At 46.5% G+C, this 18857-nt stretch overlaps 1 protein-coding gene across 1 annotated transcript in view; it reads left to right on the top strand.

Moving 5' to 3' along the window:
- LOC129384136 (uncharacterized) overlaps nucleotides 1-18857 on the top strand; it is a 64555-nt gene that overhangs the window by 23753 nt on the left and 21945 nt on the right. Inside the window, exons 4-5 of the mRNA XM_055069293.1 lie at nucleotides 25-131; nucleotides 13641-13810. Of these exons, the coding sequence (XP_054925268.1) occupies nucleotides 13721-13810 (90 nt within the window). The 5' untranslated portion in view covers nucleotides 25-131; nucleotides 13641-13720. The remainder of the gene's footprint in view (nucleotides 1-24; nucleotides 132-13640; nucleotides 13811-18857) is intronic.

Here is an 18857-nt window from a genome sequence, read left to right as displayed (position 1 = left end):
CACGACTTCATTTTTTTCTTCCAGCGTATACTTTCGTATACATGAATGCGCCCACTTTCGCTACGGCGTATTCGGCGAGTGCCGTACACGTGGAGACTCAATTTCCGGAGACCTACTCCTCGGCAGGCACGGTGAGCACCACGACTTCAACGTCTTTTTGCAGAGTGTCCTCGATGTTTTCCATCCACAACTCACTCTCGGAATTCCGTAATATCAACGCTGAAGTGATGCAGTATTCGGCGCTCTGGTTTCCCTCATTCGTTGTGTTTTTCTTTGCTGCCGACCATGCGACGCATCATGTTTTAGGCACACTTCACTGATGGTTGGGTTGGAATAAAATGACATGGCAAATTGAAGAAATTATCATACTTGTTTTCCTAGGAGTCGTCGGGACAGCGCTCGCGAGACAAATTTTTGCGCTACGTGCCCAATAACGATTCTGTCTTTTTGAAATGGTCCCTTCAGCTGATATTACACAGTGGCACCATCTCTGCGAATCACGGAAAAAATTAGAGAACTTTATTAGGGATGCGTTACATGACGTTATTCACAAAAGTTTGGAAGTCTGCCCCATCCTCGTGGCGCCTTCGTCTTACGGGCAAGTGCTCAGGTGGAAACTAAAACAATATGGCGAGCGCCCGGATGAATATAGAACGTGCGAAGGAGAGCATGTATAGCGGTCGACCGGATATTCTAAGACTTATGCACTAGTATGCAGCCTTGCGATGTGGTGCATCAAGAATAATTGTCTAAAAGATGTAAACTGCTGATGGCGTTGCCGAATGCTTCGGCGCCAACGTTTTAGCATGTAACCCTTTAGTGTTTCTCCTTAAGTCACATAATGATCGGCCACCGAAGCTATAGCAGAAAAAAGAAAAGCGTATTAACTATGCTTATGCAAGGCCACCTTAGAGCTTACGTAAGCACTTGGCGTTCCGATAACCCGGAGATGGGATACGGGTGTGCATCACCATTTGTGAATCAACTCCGCCGGCAAGCTATGTGGTTAGGGTGGCATTAGGATTCCTCTTATATTAATTTCTGTTATGCTAGGGGCATGCTTATATCATATATGATACACCATGCACTAAGGCATAATGCAATGCAGCAAACGCACAACCAATGCACAATCAACATCGCCGAACGCACATAATTCCGCTGACGAAACCCTCGGCCCCCGCCTGAAACTACTTTAGCGCGGTAGAGCAGAATACTAATTACCGAATAAAAATAATTCGAGCGCGTAACGCCAATTACCCGTTCCAAGTGTGGCCAATACCAGGTTGCTTTATAGAAACTCGGGCACATCTTTCATGCTAGGGCCCTGTTCGTCAGGTCAGAGAAAATGCAGCCACCAATAGGTCTACGTTTAATTGTGGTGCTAAAGTTAAGCGTAACGAACTCACCCCGTTTGCTTCTAGCCATAAACATTGACACCTATGCAAGTTTTTAGCACATAATTGTACAATGTCTCTTACGAGGAGGTTGCAACCCGCTTTTCACGATATTTTTTTCTGCGTCTTTCGTCGGCATTTCGAAATCATTTTGGTGTTCTGTCCTTTTGTTTACAACTGAAGCTTACAGCTTGTTTAAAACCCTGGTTTTCAGCGCTTTTCGAAAGGACGGTTCGGTATGCGATATGGATGTCAAGTGTGACTATCATGAACAGGGCATTGAGGTTAAAAACGCAGCAGAGCTGTGTCATGTTCATGCAGTATTCGATAAAGGCAAGGATTTTGGCTTTACTGCCTCTTTTTTGAAGTATTATGCAGACAGAAAATTTCAAAAAAAGAAACAAACTCGTCTTACACAATGCCCGTATCTCGTGGGTAATGAACAACCCATATATTTAGGTAACTAAACACGCGTGCATTCTGCAGATCGACCATTGAGCTAACTTCCGAGCCGAGTTGGTAATCATGCGTACCGAAACTCCTCTCAAATAAGATATTCACAAGCGGAACATAAAGTTACTTGCACGTTTAGGAGTCAGCGAGGGAGCTACTCATCATTTCTGGAGCTGCCGGCAAAGATCGGCTTACGGGAGCCAACCAATCGTCGACTGGTTGTACGGACATGCTCGCACTGGAACCCGCGCACTTTCTTGCATCAGCTATTCCAGTTTTTATTTCAAAACAAGGAAGCGCGTTTGCAAACACTTCGTGAATATTCAGTCAGCGCTGCGTTGCCACATTTGGATGACCTCATTGGAGCAGGAGTCAGTTTGAAAGGCTTTCGATAAATTTGAGCATAAGTGACCTCCAATCTTCGCTTAAAATTTGGGCGTGCTCACAATGTCTTTTATGTCTCACAATGTTTTTTATACCTGAAAGATATTACATGTAACTACAAGGACACACTGCAGAGCCAGGCGAAAAAGCGCTCTTAGTTGTGTTTCGTCCCCGTCTTCGCATCGTGTTCACCCTGCGCCGTGCTCATCGAACGTGTTTAGTGAGCGAACATGTTGCGCAACTTCTCAACGTTGCTTCGGGTTGGTAACAAAAAAGAACATAAACAGAAGACGCATTCAAAGAGACTGGCACATCCACGATAGGTGTTCGTTACCGAATTGAAGTGGGTGAGCTAGAATAATGCAGGTTATTATTAGGCCCTTTGCGAAGATCCAGTAGCCTATTTATTCTTTTAATACAACAGCGCATTCGTTTGGCAGTGTTCGGGATGGGAGGCTTAAGGGGAGTTAGTTTCGTTACGCGTGATTTAGTTCCTTTAATTGATTTACAGCGCATACCTAAAGGGTACCTCGTCAGGTTTAGCCATTAAAAAGCGCAGCGCATATTTGAGGATCTCATAATCGTGTCTGAAAAATACTGCAGCGCGCTGCACCTGAGAAGACCATTTAGTCTAAGGCCAAAGGCTGCACGCCTTCCATATCAAAGAAGCGTCAGCCGCAGCTGGAAAGTCGAAGCAACGCGCACAATAAGTGGCGTTAGCGCAGTCTTATACCCTATATTTACACGGGCGGGATGACCGCAGTTAAAGGGCCCCTGAAACGGTTCGGACAAATTTTGTAGACGCGTAGGGTACAGCTTAAGTCGAACTTTCAAACCACAATTTAAGTGAAGCGTTACGTATTAATGGAGCTACAAGCGATTAGAAGTTACCCTCCTCCCTAGTCATGCTTTTCCTCCTCAACTCGTTCGCCGAGCAATCGGGGCTAAGCTCCGCCTTCACTGGTTTCGCGTCACGATGCGACGTCACATCGTCCACTTCCGGTTGTTTTGGAGCCCGCCCCCGCCCGCGTGAAACCTCTCCGCTAGCCGCTTGGCCGTCGACCCCAAGCGAGAGCTATCGAAGCAGCGTGCGTTGCGAGCATTCTGCCGTAGCGCCGAACGTGTCTGGTATTCCGGTAACCACAGGCAAGCTAGTCATTTCGGCAAATGACTGGAGGCATAAACTCAAGCTGATGAAGGAACTTTAGCGTGGACGTACGTGCGGCCTGATCGGTCTGCACGGTCCAGCCACTTGTTGGCGCAGCGCTTAACCAGCCAAACAAAGCGCTAATATTGCTCTAACCAAGTGTAAAACATTTTAAACATTTATAAAAACAAAGTGTTGATGATTACACTCCTGCGAAAAATACACACCAGCAGCAAAGAAGAATACACTTCGTTACTGCTACTGTGTATGGTTGAGCTCTGTGCCACCAGGTGGCTGCACCGTGCAGACCATTCGCATATGCGATTCTGCTCATCCCATGGCTCATCCCGCTACGGCACAGTCAAGCGGCCAGACCCTGTCCCCTTGCGCTCGCATTTGCCCTAATACCGGACTTGCGAAACGCTATTGCGTTAGTAATCTTCCGGTGTAAAGTGACGACCACAAACGCGCAAACCCTGGCGCCGATCGGTTAGCGGCAGTCCGATGCGCAGCAGCCAGCTCGCTGGTATGCTGCCTTGCAGAGGGACACGATGTCGCAGCTTGACATATTGCCAGTCGCTACGTTTGCAGTCCACAAAGCAACAAAGTCGAATCATAGTGCTCGCGAAAAGACTGAGACCGACTCTGACCGCGGAGCTCTCGTCAAAATGGAGTACGTTGTAACACAAGCAGACGACACTTGCTGTGTGCCGGAAGTGCTTAATTATATTGAAAAATCGTTCTTGTGCATTCTCTTTATGTTACTTTCTGTTTATAAAAACAAATGAACTAACATTCCAACTATTACGAAGATCATTTGTTTACCATAAAGTTGGAAAAATTATTGATCACGCGCCCTGGTCCGCCAATCGGATAGCTCGCCCCACTGACGTCATATGGGTGATTTTCGTCATATGGGTAGGGGCGGCTTAAAATTCCGCCGAGCAGCGTGCTCCGATCGGCAGCGATGTGCATTTTTAAAACCTTATAATAAATTACACGCTTTACGCGGAGCACTTAGATGTGTCAATTAATGATCAGAAGGACCTACTCTAACGACTCAGTACGTTTGTAGAAAATCGTCAAAACCGTTTCAGGGTCCCCTTAAGACGTACACCCGTGATACAAATTATATGCACCAGGGAATGTGCGATTAAACTGATTTTCTCTTTTGTCTGTGAATGCAACTTGAAATTAAAGAATGCAGTCCCAACTTGGCATTACAAATTTCCTAGGTTCCGTTTATGCACGCTTAACACGAGGAAATTAGGTTTTTTCGACGAACCTGGGGTCCATATACTTTTGCTCACGCGTGTACCTCCGTTACCAGACTGAAATATAGTTACCGGTAACTACACTGTCAGCAAAAATGACACGAGATGGGATTAAACGATTTTGTCCTCAAGCGCATTCTTCGATGGGAGGTTAACATACTCCGGTTAGACGGAGTACAAATTTTGCTTTCCTTTTTGTATGTACGTAGTATACAAAATTTTGTATGTATGTAGGTTTTGCATTTACTTAGGTGAGTATCTGCTTACATCCATCGGGGAGCTTTTGGAGGAAGCAATTGGAGCATATGATTACATCGTGAAAACCTAGACAAAAACCCGGGGCACTATCGAAGAGCCATCCATCGAGGAGCTTTTGCAGGGAACTACGGGCGTATATGCTTTCCTCCATCAAGGAGCACATGCAGGGATTTATGGGAGCATATGTTTACATCAGTCGAGGAGATTTTGCAAGGAACTATGGGAGTGTATGTTCACCTCAATCAAGGAGCTTATGCAGGGAAAACGGGAGCGTATATTACATCCGTCGAGGAGCTTTTGCTATGAACAATGGGCGTACATGTTTAGATCCATTCAGGATCTTTTGCGGGGCCCTGTAGGATTATATATTTACATCCATGAAGGAGCTTTTGCAGGTAACCGCAGCAATATTTGTGTATATCCATTAGTAGATTTTGCAGGGAACTATATATGTGTATGTTTACAACCATCGAAGAGCTTTCGCCGCAAACTATGGGAATACCTTTTTTACATTGGAGGAAGGTGTTGCAGGGTACCATAGGATTATTTCTTGACGTTGATCAGGGAGGCTTTACAGGAAGATGTGGGTGTATCTCTTCACATGAACCAGCTACTATGCCGATTTAATAATTTTGAATATTGATCTTCCGCAATGTGAAATACACGAGATATTGGTTTCCAAGCTGGAAGATTCAAACAAAAGTGAGCGAAGTAGTGCATTATAGAAAATAAATTTCTTGCATAAGCACATAGGCAAGGAATGAATGGAAGACACAAGCTCAAGCTCTCAGCTGGTTTTTTATTCTTTCTTGTCCATGTGTTATTTGTGCGAACCACACAGTGAGAATTGAAAGCAACTCATGCAGCTGCAGGTTTAAGCCAAGAAGATATGAAATACACAAAGAATACAAGGAGTCCTGCGACAAGCGCCTAAATAAGGTGCAATGCAGTAATTGTGGAAATAACTTAGTTAAAGCACAGCGTTATCTTACAAACCTGTACTTTGTGGTACTACAAAAGGTAAAGCAAAGAGTAGATAGGACATCATTTCTCATTTATATTGACTTGTGCAAGAGTTAAAGCATGAATGACGGGGGAATACGGCAAAAGAGGTATTGCTTCAAAACTTCAATGATTAGGAAAACGAAAGTTCCGTTAGGCAATAACAGTGCCATTTTTACACTAACAAGCGGACAGAGTCGACTAAATAAAGCAGAGTTCAGCTTTGCTTTTTTCCCCAACCACCTAAAGGCAAACATGGTGGCTCAGAGAGTCATCAGACCGGGTAAAGTTTTCGTTGTTGTGTACCCCGATTTTATGAGCGGGTGAAATTGCGTCCGCGTAATCGCAGCACCCCGTCACAGTTCATTGCACAGAGTGATTTTAGGGTGTAGGGTGCGCTTTGCAGCCTGTGGGTCAAACCCTCAGCTCGGAGCGTACATCATGCTTCAATTTCCTAGCGCAATAACACTGAAAGGAAAAGCTGTCTGCCGAAAAGCAACAAATGTGCCAGAATAATGACAAGCTTCTGGCAGCCATCATCCAAGCTGCCTTCCTGATCTTCCTTGTGGACAATGCTGCTGGTGCAAAAACGCTTACAGAGCCTTGGAACCACTTTCTGGGCGCACTTCTGACCATGTGAAGGACCATGTGGAGTAGTTGAAATGACAAGTTCTTGAAGCTTCGTTCCATAACTTCTCGAGAAGAATACAAAGCAAAATAAAATTCGGAGAAGTGTGCAATTTGACAACGCTGTTATAAGGGATGTCTCATATCCTTTAGAAGAAGAAGGAATTTATTTGCTTGCTGGCAGCCTTGCTCGCGCACAGCAAGTGCTGGTGCTCTCGAGCATGGTCAAGGCTAGTTGTTTTAGTGGCTATTAGCAGGCTAGTAGCATCTTGGCATCTGCTTTTACCGCAGCAACCGCACAAGGTTTTTGCTGACATTTAACACAAAGCCAGTATAATGAAATGCGAGAAACAAAATTTTTGAATTACTTACTGAAACACGGTGCAAATGGGTTATTTATTCAAACAAGGTATATGCAGGTAATTTTTAATGGTTGATAATTTCGTTTCAAAACAAATTCAAGACTCCGAACAAGGGTTGCATCTGCATTTAATCTAGACGCCACTACTGCGTAACTCCCCTTAAGATCATCGCTGTAAGATGGTGGAAGCCTGAATGGCACTGCGTATATTGCACATAAAAAACATAGATTTAATATAGACTGCAACCATTGTGAAACAACTAGTAACAGTGTCGCTGTAAGACAATGAAGCCTCATGGCATTGCAGATTTTGCACATATATAACCAAATTAATAAGTAAATAAAAGGTACACATAAGCAATGTAATAAAAGGTTTGCTAGTAGCAGAGAAATGAGTCGTGTTAAACAACACGTTAAAACGGCATCAGGCATTATTGTGAACACAATTCTGAGGGCATTGCTGAACTTGTGGTTTTCGAGAATCAAGTGAAGCATGCTGAAACGTATTAGTCAATTCCACTGCCTCCAAGACCTACAATTCCATAAACTAGGGTGTGTGAAGGTGTACACTCCAGGCGGTTTCTTCAATTAAAGTCGACATAGTACTCTTCCATACAAGCCAGGGTATCCAGCTCTTTTGCTGTTTGCACTGCACTCTTTTCACATGTTCATTACTAACGACCTTCTCCCGGTTCGGCACGCCTCGTGATCAGATCATGGTTTTTACCTGTAAAGCACCAAATGTCACTTAATTTTATTTACAGCGGAGAGGCCAGACGTGTTTAGTAATTATTGACACGGACATGGCCTCTTGTAAAAATATCATCATCATTATAAACAGCTTTTTCAACGGCAGACCTATTATTATTAGACTCGTTCGATGGAATTAAGGATGCATCGGTGTTTCTTTTTGCGTTCTGCAGAGGCCCACGAAACACAAAACGAAATGGCATGTGACAGGCCCGCTTGTGCGCCGTGATATCAGGCCTCCCAACCCTTCCGTGTACAAACGAGCCTAACATTTAGCCGTTTGTGCTGCCGCTGCGCCTTCGTATCGCTGTCATGAACCGCCGCGAGGGAAGCACATCGCTGGCGTAAATCGCACGGCCAACGCCTTCGTCAGCGCCCTATGACCTTTTAGGCGGCAGGACAACCTGCTGAATTCGGGAAATTGTCAAGTTTATAACGGCGTATACCACGATTGGGAGAGCGTCGGGCAGCAAAACGAGGAAGAAAAAGATAGTGCCAACCGAATGTAGACGCTAAACAAGATAAGGTCGATGAACACGGGGCAAAAAGGGGGGTTCAATGATTCGTTGGGTAAATGTTGATTACATTCCTGTATTCTGTATATTTCACGCTCTCTTTCATGTTCATTACTAACTCATTTCATATATTATTAGTAACGAATTTACCGCGCAATTACGTCGGCCTTGTTTTGCATACGTTGAACTTGTCTTCTCCGATACATGGCTGAGCCTTCTCTTTGCTTGACCAAGATGCCAGGGGGTAAAAATCTGAGACGGTGCGGTCTATAATACAATGTGGTTGATCTTCGTCGATCGGAGCTACTTACAGCCGTAAGAGTAATTTTACCTACTGTGGCACTAATTCGATCTTCTCTTGGTCACGACTGAAGCTGCTTCCGGGCTCCATTGCTTTCCGCGATCGCTGTTTAATCTTAGAAAACTAAGGCCTTTTTCCAAATGCGTGCCGGCGGTGGCTTTGCCTCAGCAGACTTCTATCTACAGTGGTGCACGCTTTACAGTGGCAAAACACATTACGAATAATTTTCAATTGTATTGGCGGCAATTACGCTCGGAGCGTCAATTTTACTTACATTACTCTACATTGTTTCTTCTTCGGGGAGCCACCAACACTTCCTTTCAGAATACATTGCCACGCTCGAGCCCTGCTTATTCCAAGCGATCTCGCTCCATCACTAAGGAGGGTGTTGTACGGCGGCTTTACGTCACCAGGCCAATATCTATAGTGGTGTTCCCTGTGCACGGTTTTGTCTAATGTGATTGCTTTCTTTCGCTGCATTAGCGTTAATTTTACCTACTTAGCCAATAATTCTGGAATTTCGTCTTGTTGAGACCTTGACTTCGACACCTCTTGCGACTCGATAAAGCAATCTGGATGAGTGAAAGGACCATCTTTTTTTTCTAGAAGTGCGAGCGAGATAGCCAGGTTCCAGACACGCGAAACCTGTGAGAATGCTGCTAATAAAACCGCCTTACCAAAAAAGAATTGCAGTTCCTTCGAAAAGGCGCAACAGCGATTGCAATAGCAAATTAGAAGTCTGCTTACAAAGTAACGATAGTAACTGTATCGGCCCTATCAACTTGTAAACATTGCCTTACTAACTAAATTAACATGCATGGTTCTCATGCGTGCACAAGGAAACACGGACGCATCTCACGCGATTACTGCGGAATCTCGCTATCAAAACGCTGGAGTTGAGGAAGCACTTCAGGAGCAGCGAGCGAATTGACCTTCCTGCTACTTCTCGCTTCAACGAGAACAAAACGGTGAAAACACAGCGCACGAAACAATACGTCCCCGCCGCAGAACGTTTTCAAGATATAACCCGTGCAGCCTCACGGGTCCTATCTTAAGTGATCAATTGTTTCTGGTTGCCCGCACTGTATAAACAAAGCGGCTGTCTCCAAACGAACCCTGTGTGCACAGAAATTCAGTGTCATGGTGCGGCAGCGTAGCCTTGTTAATGTAATCTCTAAGTTGCTTCTTGGGCAGAATTTAGGTCTCCTAGGGAATATGAGGTGGTGGTAACAGAATGCGATGCCACACTAGATTTACATAGCTCATTCATAATTATTTATTTCATAAACCTAGCAGCCGTGATATAGGCGGATGGGAGAAAGGCACATACGAGAAGGCCAGCAAGGGAAGCCTTTGCTCATGAGTCTGTAGACTTATTCAAAGACAAACCTTTCTTCCTGGCCACCAAATAAGCGAACGTAGTTGACGCGGAGGCAAGAGTTGTAATGCTTGTAAAATATATAATGCTTGCAAAATATTTGAATCATAACACTTTGTAAGCAATGAACCTAGAAAGTGTGTTTCGTTGATAGTAGCTACTGATGAATGGAAGGGGTTCAATTTGCGCAGTGCTAAAACTACAGCTTAGAGTTCTGCTGTGTACATAGGAGTAAACTCAGGCTGTTTAATCAAATCGGACCATTATAGCAAATGAGCCCAAATTCCTACCCCGTCTTTTTCGTTGCTCTCTGGGGAATGTGTAGTTCTTATGGCGTTGGTCTAAATGTGACTCAAGTGAACATCCAGAAAGTCGTTGAGAATTTGTGGAGATAAAGAGTTTGCAATATTTGGTACATGTTATCAAAAATAGTTTCTAGCGAAATGGCAGTAGCTTTTTCTCCATTTATGCTATATTGTTTAACACTCAAGTGCTCGAGTAGTGGCTGCGCTAAAACCACCTGTGGCGTATGAAAAGGGGCCAATGGACATTAAAAATAAAACGGGATATTACATACGGTCTGGTGTCTTCTAAGGCCTGGTTCGTGCAGTTGCTGAAAAGTTTTCACCTTTAGTAGTCGAAACACAGCCATTGACCAAGGGAGCACAGAATTGGTCTTGTGTTCTGGATCTGTTGATCATACCCTTCATGGGGGATCGATCAATGTTCCGGAGGTAAGAGGCTTCTAAGATATGATTGATGCAGTCGTCGAAAAGTTTCGACTGTTAGCAGCTGAAACCTAGCCATTTATTTATTTATTTATTTATTTATTTATTTATTTATGTACTTATTTATTTATTATATCCTCAAGGTACGGTTGTACATTGCAGAGGGGAGGGGCAAGGTAAAGGAATGTATATGAAATGCCGATGGTGTTGCAGCGTGGAATGTTTACCTTTTGGCGGTGGTCAAAGCGAGATGAAATGTAAGACTACGGATCAACAAAGTTAGAACATAGATATGCATTTTGGTAGTAGCTTTTATGGAAAAGACATTGGCGAGATAGTTTTCGGCGAATTGATAACAGCGGGAGGTTTAGGAGAGATTCATGTTAGTGACACTCGCAGTTCTTTGGTAGTTGGGGAGAATGAAACGGGTTGAGCGACTCTGTATTGCCTCTAGAGACTGTATGAGGGTGCAATGACCAGGGTCCTATACTGATGATGCATACTCAAGCTGTGGACGAATGTAAGTTGTGTACGATAAGAGTTTTAGCGATGATGGTGCTAGTGAAAATTTCCGACAAAGGCATCCTAGTGTACGAGTGGCTTTTGAGGATATGTGAACAATATGACTTTTCCAGGATAGACTGCTAGCAATGTGAACCACCAATTATCGGTATGACGTTACACATTCCACTGGGATGTTATTTAGCGTATAGGTGGGGCAGATCACGTTAGTACGAGAAATTACTCATTCTTACACTTTTGAACCTTTAATAGTATGCGCCACGTACGACACCACTCATTTATGTTATTGAGATCCTCCTGAATTGCTAGAATATCTTAGAAATTAGGTATTTTACGATAAAAGATGCAGTCATCCACCAATAGACAAATTTTCGAGGAGACGTGAGTGCGCAAGCGATTATTATAAATTCGGAATAATAAAGCTTGCGCTGGAAAACTTAGGCTGGGCCTCACGCTCTGCGTGATAGTCTGCTTCGAAGCGTTGCCATTAATTAGATGCGACACGACTGTATGAAATTCCATGCCTAATTTGATAAGGGAAACAAAAAGATGCCATATGAATTTTCACAGATTTTTTCTAGTTATTATTGACCATCGATACTATTGGTAACTCTTCTCTGACGCATCAGTAAAATACATATCAACAGATTTCAGTCAACCGAGTTTCAATACTATGAGTATTCTCTGGTGTGTGCATTATTTTTTAATGGCTTCTCTTTATTAACGCATTTAGGTGTCACTTATTTCATTTGATGTTAATACTTTCCGATTCATGGCGTATTCCTTGTAGAGGGTAAAGTACATTACAAGTGAGCTCAACTAATCAACCTTGGTTGAGACAACAAATAGAGACATCAACCTCAACCATGATGCATAATTTCATGGCGCGGTTTCCTTCAACTATGTTGCAGTATTGGAATATTGCAACTTCATCCACATCAGCATTCTGTGTGAAAGGTAGACTAAGGTCGTGCATCGTTTTCTATGCTTCTTCGAAAAAGGATCTCCATCTGCATCTGCGTGTATTTCCGCGTCTCTAGAAGCAGCGGCTATGGACGCCGCCCCGACCATACGCTCGTGTCGTGAGAGTACTCCGAACGGATTTGCATTCGGGAAAAAAAAGTAAACAAACTCAATAATCGCTTACGCTAGCTGCTTCAGGAGGCCCATGAGTTAATTTTCCTGATACCACCTAATATGAACAGAAACGCAGGAGTATAGAATGAATACTGCTGGATTTTTTGCAATAGCTATGGCGTAACTTGAGGCTTCTCGCCATACTGTGATTTCTTGTTACTCTAAAGTGGGAAGGAAAAACGAATCAATCGCAAAAATCACTATTACTGCACGGGCAACGAAGACGACGTATTATTAGTGCCACTATAGTGCAGAAGAAACAAAAACTTGATTGACTTTTTCGCTATTGGTATCCTTCCTCCAGCTCAGGGTAGAAAACCGGAATCTGTTCAAGTTAACCTCTGTGCCTTTTCCATCCCATTTCTTTGCCTCTCGGTCATGTTTATACGGGCTTTTGAAGACGAAATACACTATGACAGAGGTTGATCATCATCATCGTGATAGAGATGTTTCAGGCGCATTTTGGGTACAAGCCATTCCTTGGTGGGTATGTGCCATATTAAGAAAATCATCACCATTGTCGCCATTATCATGCACCTGTTTTTGACGCTATTGGTTTCTCCGGCCTCCTGTAACGGTGGGGCAAGCAAAGATACATCAATGTTGTACTTCTCGTTAGCCGTTTTTCAGCGTTCCTAAAGTCTGCAACTTGCCGTGTGTTTTTCAACAAGGTAGGCTAGGTTAGAGATGTACTTTTTATCCTGGCATGATGGGCTGTTACCATAAGTAATTTTCATTACTCCTCTTCATATACTCATGAGCTTGCTTTTTGTCCATTGGCACCACCTGCGTTACTGTGGTACGGCTATGAAGTCAAATATAGCGAGAATGAAGGCCGGGAGGGCGATAGGGGCTTAGGCCTTGAGACGACTGATGCATTCTCTTCCAGAACGTCCCCGAGGGCGGTCATTTCGGCGGAAATCATATTCGATGTTGTGCACGATTGGACGCTGGCGCTCAACACAATTGCGAAAAGTTATGCTTTTGCTGATTATCTGTTTTGGCCCAATTAATCTGACTTACCTCCAGAGAAATACGTCGTTGACAGAGTTGACAAAAGCCTGAGGCAAAAGCGCACATTCGATTTCGGCGTGCATACCAACGCTTTTCGTCCTCTTCTCGCTCTATTGAAAAATATTACGTTGTGTTTTCCTGAAAGCTTACCGTGGCCTTGCCGTCACTGTTCTCCACTTAAATGGCGGTTCCTATTGTTCTGTTTCTACCTGTGCACTTTCTTTAGAGTTGTGATCTTCCTCTCACCGCCGATACACAAGGCCTTCCCCTTATATGATAAGTCTGAATCCCGTACTGCTTGATGATTAGCATGACTTCTAAGTTCTAACCCACTTCGTGTGTGCATGTTGAGTCATTATGCTTATACATTCTGTCTCATTCTTTCCATTTCACAGTCGCATGGCCTTGCTGAGAGCGTCACTCGCTCCTACACGGTGGTTATTCTGCTTGGTGAGCGTTCGCTCTGGAACTACGGATGAAAATGACGGTGGCTACACCAATATCATGGTATCGATACACCCGGATGGTATCCAACGAAGACAGTGTGCGGAATCTTGAGGCACGGGTGAGTACTCAATCTTTCTTTAAGTTTGATGCAATAAGCGAATGGAACAAATGTTTTCTTGATATCTTTGCATTTACGAGTGGGCTAAGCTCATAGTATTCGTGTTACTATCCTGCCACCACTCCGTTCCCGGAACGCGGGGTGTCCTCATGAATGTATGCCGAAGAAGAGAGACCGCCCTGAAGGTTAGATGAATGAAGTTTATGCTTCAAACAATACGCGACGACGTTTAGTGGAAAGAATTTGGCTCAATGGGCCACTTTTGATGCTTGAAGCATTCGTAGATAATATTGCTATGGAACAATATTTGCAATGAAGAAGCGAGCACTGATAAGACGACGACGACGTTTGGAGGCTAGCGCGCGCTGTTCCTTCTTGGCTATGCGCGGCGTATTCCCTTGTAAATATACTTGTATATAGCTTTTCGTCTGCGTCTTCCTACGTAACATATCTGGTGGAGGTGGACGTTCCCTTGTACCTCGTCCCGGAGCTTCGCAGTGGACGGTACGCCGAGCCTTCTTTCATGGCTGCCGGCGATGACAACTCGACTCAGCCGCCTCCGACACCTCCTGCCACTTCGACGACCAACATCACTCACCCGCTCCCCGTGATCCTGGCGTATTCTCAGGCAAAGATCGGGAAGATGTCGAAGACTGGATCAGCCTGTACGAACACATCAGCCGGAATAACCAGTGGGAACCTACTCTTATGCTTGCCAACGCAGTCTTTTACCACGGTGGCACACCTCTAGTTTGCTTTCGGACGCACGAAGATGAGCTGACCAGTTGGGATTCACTTAAGCAAAAGCTCCGAGACTTGTTCGGCAACCAATACGGTCACCAGCTCATCACGCAGAAGGCGTTATCCAGCCGTGTGCAGACCTCATCAGAGCCATACATCACGTACATTCAGCACATCTTGGCTCTGTGCCGTAAAGTTGACGCACATATGAGTGAGTCCTACAAGGTTTCGCACATTCTCAAAGGCATTGCCGATGACGGCTTCAACTTACTCGTTTTCAACAACGTGGCGACGGTGGATGCAGTGATAAAGGAGTTCCGCCGCCTGGAACTCGCTAAAAGCCGACGTATCGACCAGCAGTTTGCCCGTCTGCCAAACACCCCAGCGACATCTACCTGTGCCGACGTTCCTCGTCCCAACAATGGCGATGTTACCAGGATCGTCCGGCGTGAGATCGAGGCCGCCTATTCGGCTGCCTTCGACTCCAGCTCCTCCAACGCACCTGCAGTTACGGTTTCCCTGATCCAGGCCGTTGTCCGCCAGGAGTTCGCAAACATGGGTCTTCACACCATCTACTCAGCCCATCACCCTGATACCCACCCGGCTTCTTCGATTCCGCCCCGTCCCGCATCTTCTTACCCACCACGTTTCCGTAACCCATGTGAATGGTGCACTGCTGATGACAAGCCCATTTGTTTTCACTGCCATCGAATCGGGCACATTTCTCGGCACTGTCGCAATCGCTAGAGTTCCCTTACCCGGTTTACTTATACTGCCTGCTCTCGCCCCCAGGTGGCACTTCTCGTCCCTATGCGGCACGCTCCGATAATGCCGGCACTGACTCTCCTGCGCCGAACCGCCCTATTCTCGTTCGCCTTCGCTCCAACGACGACAATCTCGCTCTCCCCAGCCCAGTCGTTCCTTTTCGCCGACTCCCTTCGGGCGCCGCTCCCTGCGTAAAAACTAGGCGATGCAGCGCCTCGAAGTGACGCTGCATTGCTCCCTACGCAGCCAAATCCTCTACTGGTGCTGCCCACTCATTTGAAATTTCTTGACGTGCAGGTCAACGGTGTTTGTGTATCTGCTCTTATAGACACTGGGGCGCATTTGTCGGTAATGCCTGAACCGCCTGAACCGGGTAACCGCCTGAAGAATATAATCACACCCGCCACGACGCCTGGTGTCCGTGTCGCCGATGGCTAAACAGCCCCCGTAATTGGTATATGTGCCGCCCGCGTCTCCTTCACCGATCGCTCTACTATCATGCTATTCACAGTCATCGTCCGCTGTCCCCACGACATCATCCGCGGCTTAGACTTCCTCTCCGCACATTCTGCTCTCATCGATTGTCCCGCCAGTACTCTCCGCCTTGACCTGCCTGTTCTGGATCACGCTGAACCACAACCCAGTCGCCACAGTTCCTTCGACTTCATTCGCTTGCCACCTTGGGCACTGACTTACGTTGACTTAGTGTCATCCCCAACAGTTCCCGAGGGTCACTACATCGCGGCTCTTATGCATGACGTCTTACTTACACGGGGTCACAGTACCTTTTACAGTTTTATCTATTACGGCGAATTGCGTCTGCCTGCCAGTGGTAAAGTTTGGCTTGACGACGCAAATGCTGCCACGCGTGGTGTCTCTGGCCCAGCTTTGTTCCTTCAAGGGTCACTCAGTAGCATCTATTGCATTCGAAGACAATTCAGCTGATCCACCTCTACCATCGCAGTCGGCAACTTGTACCATTGCCGACTTACAGAAAATGATTGCGCCCGACGTGCCGTCCGAGCACGCTCGTGTGCTCTCCCGCGTTCTGTTTTCCAACCACGATATTTTTTTAATTTATAGATCGTCCTTCGGCCCAAAAAACAGCTTTTAAACATTGCATTATTACCGGCGATGCCCCTCCTATTCATCGCCGCCCATATCGAGTGTCACCTGCTCAGCGTCAAGATATTCACGCAGAAGTTCTTAAAATGCTTGCCAAGAACGTTGTTATGGAACAGTCATGTAGTCCATGGGCATCACCTGTTGTACTGGTAAAAAAGAAGGATAGCTCATGGCGTTTTGCGTGTATTATCGGCACCCTAGCAGAGTTACCAAAAAGGACGTGTATGCCCTGCCTCAGATTGACGACGCCCTTGACTGCCTCCACGGTGCTCGCTACTTCTCCTCTATTCACCTTCGCTCCGGCTATTGGCAAATTGCCGTGGACGATCTCGACCACGAGAAGACTGCTTTTGTAACACCAGCCGGTCCTTATCAATTCAAAGTGGCCCCTTCGGTGTATGTACCGCTCCTGCCACTTTTGAACACATGATGGACTCCCTTCTTCGCGGTTTGAAATAGTCCACTTGCCTGTGCTACTTAGACGACGTTATATTATTCTCCCCAGCGTTCCCTACGCACCCCGAGTGCTTCTCAGCAGTGCTGGACGTTTTTCGACCAGCCGGTCTGCAGCTGAATGCATCGAAGTGCCAATTCGGCCGTCGCCAGATTACCATCATTGGGCATATTGTTGACGCAAACGGAGTGCGACCGGACCCAGGCAAGATCCATGCACTTACGCACTTCCCTGTTACGAAGTGTGTCAAGGATGTGCGCAGCTTCGTCAGCCTTTGTTCATACTTCCGCCGTTTGGAGAAAAATTTCGCGGCCATATCACGACCACTAATCGAGCTTTTGAAAAAAGTCGCCTCTTTATGGTGGGGCGATAACGAGGCCTATGCATTTCTCGCATCTAATCGACCTTCTCACAACGCCTCCCGTTCTGGCCCATTTCGATCCTTCTGCGCCTACCGAAGTCGTGCTGATGCCAGCGGTCAGAGAATTGGCGCAGTACTGCCACAACGCCCGCGCGGGAACCACCATGTTATCGCTTACGCCAGCAGGCTCCTCTCGCCCTCGGAGCGCAACTATTCCATCACTGAACGTGAGCGCCTGGCACTGGTTCGGGCGGTTGCGAAGTTCCGCCCATACCATTACGCGCTTTGCTGGTTATGCAGCCGAAATACCCTAGAGGAAGACTTGGTCGCTGGGCTTTACGCCTGGCCGACTGCACAAGGACGTGTGTAGTCGGCGAAATCTGGCCGACTACACAAGGACGTTGACTGCCTGTCTCGATACCCGGTAGACGAGCCTGAAGACGCCCACAGTACTACCGCCAATGGCATTTTCTCTGTGTCTGCCTTCACTAACATCGTCGATGAGCAGTACCGAGACCTGTCGCTGCGAGCACTCATCGCTCATCTGCGCTCTACACCTACCGACGCATCCGTTCGCTGATATGTCCTCCTGGGCGGCATGCGGTACCAAAGAACTTCCTCCCTGACGGATCTGATCTTCTTCTTGTCATGCCAAATCATCTACGACAGACTGTGCTCTTTGAGATGCATGACGCACCCACTGCAGGACATCTTTAGATAACCCGCACGTACGACTGCGTCCACAGCCGCTTCTATTGGCCTGGTCTCGCTCGCTCCGTCCGATGCTATGTTGCAGCCCCTGTGATCCCTGCCAGCGTTGGAAAACACCTCAGGTACTGCCTGCCGGTGATCTCCAGCCGAGCACCGTCCCTGTGGAACCATTCTTTCGTGTTGGATTAGACCTCCTCGGTCCCTTTCCCACGTCATCCTCTGGGAACAAATGGGTAGCCGTCGCAACTGATTACGCCACCCGATACGCTATCACGCGGACTCTCCCAACGAGTTGCGCCACTGACGACTGGACTTTGTCTTGCGTGACATTATCTTATTTCATGGCGCCCCACGACAGCTGCTTACTGACCATGGTCGTAACTTCATCTCGAACGTTATCGCCGACATTGTGCGTTCCTGCTCCACTCAACACAAGCTGACTACCTCATACCACCCTCAAACCAATGGCCTGACAGAGCGGTTAAACAGTACTCTTACCGATATGCTGTCTAAGTATGCTTCGAAGGACCACCACGACTGGGACAGTCCCTCGCTTACGTCACATTTGCCAATAATTGTTCCCGGCACGACGCCGCCGGATTTTCTCCATTTTATCTGCTGTACGGTCGCGAACTGACCTTGCCCCTTGACGTGGCACTTCCTCCTGCTACGATCTCAACAAGCGACTATGCCCGCGACGCCATCGCCCTCGCCGACCATGCACGCCAGGTTGCCCGTGCTCAACTGACGGCCTCGCAAACCACTCGGCAGCGTCCGTACAGCGCCCGTCACCGTGACGTACAGAGTTCACGTAGTGCGTTCATGCTCCTGTGGTCTCCCTCTCATCACGTCGGACTTTCAGAAAAGCTCCTTTCGCGATACACAGGGTC

Source organism: Dermacentor andersoni, chromosome 9 (genome assembly GCF_023375885.2).
Source record: "Dermacentor andersoni chromosome 9, qqDerAnde1_hic_scaffold, whole genome shotgun sequence".
Taxonomy (NCBI): Eukaryota; Metazoa; Arthropoda; class Arachnida; order Ixodida; family Ixodidae; genus Dermacentor; species Dermacentor andersoni.
The sequence above is the reverse complement of the archived record's forward strand: the minus strand, read 5'-3'. Positions and strand labels throughout refer to the sequence as shown.